Below are 5,881 nucleotides of genomic sequence, written 5' to 3' on the forward strand. Positions count from 1 at the left end.
ACAAGACCCAATCCTAAGCATAGCACTAGATCGTATTGTTCATATGCTAAAGCTTTTCTAATGTCAAGTGTCTTTTCCTTTGACCGTGAGATTGTGCAACTCCCGGATACCGTAGGAGTGCTTTGGGTGTATCAAACGTCACAACGTAACTGGGTGACTATAAAGGTGCACTACGGGTACCTCCGAAAGTGTCTGTTGGGTTGGTACGAATCGAGATCGGGATTTCTCACTCCGTGTGACGAAGAGGTATCTCTGGGCCCACTCGGTAGAACATCATCATGAGCTCAATGTGACTAAGGAGTTAGTCACACGATGACGTGCTACTGAACGAGTAAAGAGACTTACCGGTAACGAGATTGAACAAGGTATAGGTATACCGACGATCGAATCTCGGGCAAGTTCTATACCGACAGACAAAGGGAATCGTATGCAGGATTGATTGAATCCTTGACATCGTGGTTCATCCGATGAGATCATCATGGAGCAAGTGGGAGCCACCATGGGTATCCAGACCCCGCTGATGGTTATTGGCCAGAGAGGTGTCTCGGTCATGTCTGCCTGTCTCCCGAACCCGTAGGGTCTACACACTTAAGGTTCGATGACGTTAGGGTTATAGGGAATTATTATACGAGGTTACCGAAAGTTGTTCGGAGTCCCGGATGAGATCCCGGAAGTCACGAGGAGCTCCGGAATGGTCCGGAGATAAAGATTGATATATAGGACGGATGGTTTCGGATAACGGAAGTGTTTCGGGCATCACCGGTAACGTACCGGGACCACTGGGACCACCGGGACCACCGGAGGTGGCCCCGGGGGACCACCGAAGGGGGGCGACGACCCTGGGAGGTAAGGTGGGCCAAGTGGGGGTGGGAACTAGCCCCTAGGTGGGCTGGTGCGCCTCCCCACTCAGCTCATTGCGCAAGGGAGAGAAAAGGGGGGGCAAACCCTAAGCCAGGTGGGCCTAAGGCCCACCAGTTGGTGCGCCACCCCCTCCTCCCCCTTCTGACCGCCGCACCTCCCATCTGGAGGGGCTGCCGCACCCCCTAGGGTGGGAACCCTAGGGGTGGCACCCCCTCTCCCCTCCCCTTATATATAGTGGGCACTTTTGGCCATTGGAGACCAGACTTTTCCCTCTCCCTCGGCGCAGCTCTGCTCTTCTTTCTCCTCCTCTCTGCCGGTGCTTGGCGAAGCCCTGCCGGGAGACCTCGTCTCTCCATCGACACCACGCCGTCGTGCTGCTGGAGTTCTTCCCCAACCTCTCCCTCCTCCTTGTTGGATCAAGGTGCGGGAGACGTCACCGGGCTGGACGTGTGTTGAACGCGGAGGTGCCGTAGTTCGGCACTAGATCGGAATCGCTGCGAGTACGACTCCATCAACCGCGTTCTAGCAACGCTTCCGCTTAGCGATCTTTAAAGGTATGAAGATGCTCTTACCCCTCTCTCGTTGCTGGTCTCTCCATAGGAAGATCTGAATATGCGTAGGAAAATTTTGAATTTATGCTACGTTCCCCAACAATACCTTCCTTCTAATACCTTGAAGCATAATGAATTGGGGTTCACTAAGAGCCTACAGCACTGCTTTGCAAGCATGGCTTGATTAAAAATCACCAAGTCCCTGAATCCCATTCCTCCAAGATACTTGGGCGAGGATAGCCAATTAGAGGACCTCCAGTGAATTTTTTCCTCCCATCTTCCATTCCCCACCATACTGGAGATAGGTCTATGCATGTTCTCACATATTGATATTGGAATTTGGAAGCAGCACATTACATATGTCCGGATGGCTTGAGCCACCGACTTTAGAAGTACTTCTCTACCTTCTCTGGATAACAGTCTTATCATTCCACCCATTTAATATCCTCCATAGCCTCCGAGTGAGGAAATTAAAATTGCTTGTTGTAGAGCATCCCACCCAAGAAGGCATGCCAAGGTAAGTGGCTTGTAGAGACTCATCTCGGACTCCTACCATGTTCTTTACTCGTTCCTTCACCCGATTGTCACATTGATGTCCAAAGAAGATATATGACTTGTGCAAGTTGATTTTCTGACCAGAGCCTTTGTAGTAGGTCTCAAGAGCAATTTTAAGTATGTTTGTGCTTCTATTGTCGCTCGTCACAAAAAATATGCTATCATCATCAAATAAGAGGTGGTAAATAGGATGGCCTGCTTTTCTGTTCTTGATTTCTCTAATGTCCCTTATTGCTTCTTTTAACTGTAGAAGACAAGATAAACCTTCAGGACATAATAAAAATAAGTATGGGCTGATGGGATCACCCTGACGTATGCCTCTAGTAGGTATGAAAGGGCCAGTTAAGTTCCCATTTACTTTGACTGCATATTGTATAGAGGTCGCACACCTGATCACCGATTCTAACTAGTTTCAATTAAAGCCAAATTTAACAAGAACCCCTTTCAAATAAGGCCATTCAACTCTATCATACACTAGTAGAAAAGAGGGCTTTGGTCCACTTGATTAAATCCCATTAGTCTTGGGCCGACCCATGTGGGAGGCGGGACACCAATGTTTTTTTTATATATTTTTCCTTTTTTCTTTTCTGTATTTGTATTTTCTATTTTAAAATAATTCAGGATTACAAAATGTTTCCATTTTCAAGAAATAGAGAAATAAAAATATATTTGAGAAATCATAAATATTCGTGAATTCATGAAATGTGCATGTTTTTGAAAAACATTTGGGAAGTCATAAATTTTTCAAATTTAAAATAATTCATGATTTTCAAACAAATCTTTGAATATTCAAGGATCTTTCATGATTTTAAAAAAAGTCCGGGAAAGAAATAAAGTGTGTGGGTTCAAAAACAATTATTAAAGATGGAAGAAGTTCATGAATTAAAACAATATTCACGATTCTGTAAAAAATGTCCATAAAAAATGTATTTCAGTTTAAATTGTCCCTGAATTTCGAAGTTCATCAATTGAAAAGAGGTTTGTTGAATGAAAGTATGTTCATGGTTTTCAAAAACAAATTTATTAAAAAAATTATGATCTTCAAAAAGTTTTTCCAAAATATAAAAATATTTATCAATTCAAAACAATTGGTTTAACTTCAAAAAAAATGTTCATCATTTCAAATAAAATGTTCATCATTTCAAATAATGTCCGAGAATATGTTCATCATTTCAAATAATGTCCGAGAATATGCAAAAAATACGAATATAAAAAATGTTCACGTTTCAAAACATGTCCATAAATTGAAAAAATGTTTATGATTTCCAAATGTGTTCACAATTTTGATATTTTTTCAATATTTGTTTTTTTGAAAAGACAGGAAAATTGAAATTGGAAATAATGAAAAATATAATAAAAGGCAAACAAGAAAAAAAATGAGAAATGAAAAATTAAAATGAAAATGACATAATAAAATAAAATCAAAAATAGAAAAGAAAGTGGAAAAGGAGAAAAACGAAAATGAGAAAGATGTAGAAAAATAAAAAGAAGCAACAAAGAAGAAGAAAATAAAAACTGACTCAACGATGGTTCTAGAACTTCCGCCAACTGAAAGGAAAAAAACTAGACTAGGATGGTCCAAACGCGGGACAATCTCGGGAGGGGGCTATGCACCAGCTTGCTATAGAGCGACCTACATGCCAAATTGGAACAACAGAGCAAGACATAGTCATGCCACATATGCTTGGTTGTCTCATGACAATCGACAGGTAGCCCTTTGACTATGTACCAAGCCATACATGTAGGTTGTATCACCAAAGGCCTAATTATTCAGCCCGGCGTCATCGCGCACTTGAGTATTTCTTTCCTGTGTGGGCTAGATGGGCTTGATTTATGGATGACACCGTAAAGACCTCTTATGGCAAGGCCGAGTGCACCGTACTCATCCAGGCCTCGTATGAATAACCTCTTTTCCCTCTTAATTCTCTTGCTTTAATACTTCTCCTAGTTTCTAATTTCTTCTTGTTTCGAAATTTCAGACAAGCATGGCAGGTTTGGGCTCGATCTGAAGATTTTCTTCCTCGGACCGTAACAGAATTTGGTTTGTTCAAGAAGCTCAAGTAAGTCTTCTTTTTACCAGCAAAAGAAAGAATCTCATGTAAGTATTTTTCTTAGGATCTTTTAACCCAAGAAAGGATATGTGTCCTTGTTGCTCAATCGTTTTTCCGATCTCCGACTAAGACATCCTGACAAGAACGGCGCCCAAATATTTCACATGACCATGGTTCCTATATACAAGCTATACATTATGTTTCAAAAGTATGACATATATAAATATGCCAAGTTCTGTTGCTTTCATGCTTAGCACCTTTGGTTAACACCCCCAGGATAGCAGGTATACATTTTTAACCAGGGTAGTTATAATTAATCTTTTTTGCTTCCGAGCACCCATTGTATATAGAGAGATTTACACTAGGATGTCAATACCATCTGTATATTTTGTTGTTGTTGACACTGCCTTATCAAACTAAATAAACAAAAATGATTCTTAGATCCTGCCTTGTTCCTAAGTTACATAAGATTTTTTGTGCCGAGGAGGGCTAGGGTATATTTACTAAGCTACATACACTAGGATGATCTTTTCTCTTGACGAGGAGGGCTAGGGTTCCAGCCGAGAGGGAAGAGAGAAAACCCCAACTTGAACAAATTTTATATTCCAAGGTGCGTGTACAAGTATGTATATCCTTTTACAAATATGCAAATCGTGCATTTAGATACCATAACGGGATACAATGACCCTGATGATCAATCACGAGCTTATCAAGCATGCATGCACGAGCGAGGGAGCCCATGCAATGGATGGATGCATCAGATGGGGCAGGTGAAGTTGGTTGGGCACTTCTTGCCGCACTGGTTGAGGAGGAGGGTCAGGTCGATGGGGACGTTGAGCTTGATGCCGAGGATGTTGGCCCTGATGGCGGTGCAGAGGCACACGGCGGCGTCGAGGTCGGCGAGCCCGCCCAGGAGTGGGCAGCACTGCTCGTTCGCCGGCACGCCGATCTTGAGCTTCAGCAGGTTCAGCACGTTGGCGCACACGCCCAGCTTCAACGTGTTGATCGAGCAGCTGCCCCCGCCGGTCGACGGCACGAACGGTGGAAGGATCGGCGGGGTGGGGACGACCGGTGGGCAGTAGGGACCGCAGCCCTGCACGGCGGCAAGGAGGACAAGGTTCAGGGCGAGGAAGAGGGCGAGCTTGGAGGGCGCCATTGCTACTGATCGTTTGTGCTGGTATGTGGCTAATTAAGCTTGTAGGGTATGCTAGCTTGGGATGGTTTTCTTGGGTTGTTTGGGGGTGGTACTTATAGACCGGGTGTGGTGTGCAAGTGCCTTCATGTCATCATCAGAGGTAATTAGTTTCAATCTTGCCGTGGTAATTTCCAAAACTCATGTGCAACCATTATTGTACTCGCATGTTACGGGTGTGACATCCATCATTGGAGCTTAATCTGTTCGCTAATGAACAAAAACTTGAGAGCTGTGCCATGAGAGTTTCCTTTTGTTTCCAAGAAGAGTACTCCTATATGCATGTTGTCTGCTGTGTGTACATAAATATTTGATGGCTTACAAGTGTGGCCATAATAATCTGGAGCACAGGATCGGACAAAGGAATAGATATATCTGGCATGGCAGCTCTAGGAGCTGGCTTACCCTGATCATCACGTTCACGGAGACACAAATAGGAGTCGTACGATTTTGATTCCATGTGTCCATGATACCTTTTGTACTCTGGTAAAGACATAATTTCAATGAAAAAAGCTATCACTTGATGCATAGCACGAACATCACAAGGACAAACCTAAAGATAAACCACACCGTCCACCGAGCTACAATGCAAAAGAGCTTATCCTGAACCGACACAAAGCACCGCGTCTTGACTGACGTCGAACAACACCGAAGACCAAATAACTTCCCCA

The 5,881-nt window shown here is 43.5% G+C and overlaps 1 protein-coding gene across 1 annotated transcript; it reads right to left on the bottom strand.

The window, feature by feature from the left end:
- Positions 1–4,593: 4,593 nt before the first annotated feature.
- Positions 4,594–5,251, bottom strand: LOC123413040 (cortical cell-delineating protein-like). Its single transcript, XM_045105986.1, has one exon. The coding sequence runs from the start codon at positions 5,172–5,174 to the stop codon at positions 4,776–4,778; it is 399 nt and encodes a 132-aa protein (XP_044961921.1). The 5' UTR covers positions 5,175–5,251; the 3' UTR covers positions 4,594–4,775.
- Between the last annotated feature and the right edge of the window lie 630 nt (positions 5,252–5,881).

Source organism: Hordeum vulgare, chromosome 7H (genome assembly GCF_904849725.1).
Source record: "Hordeum vulgare subsp. vulgare chromosome 7H, MorexV3_pseudomolecules_assembly, whole genome shotgun sequence".
In the NCBI taxonomy this organism is placed as follows: Eukaryota; Viridiplantae; Streptophyta; class Magnoliopsida; order Poales; family Poaceae; genus Hordeum; species Hordeum vulgare.

Coding starts and splice junctions, on each gene's coding strand:
- LOC123413040 (XM_045105986.1), bottom strand. CDS start 5,174: ATGGCGCCCTCCAAGCTCGCCCTCTTCCTCGCCCTGAACCTTGTCCTC.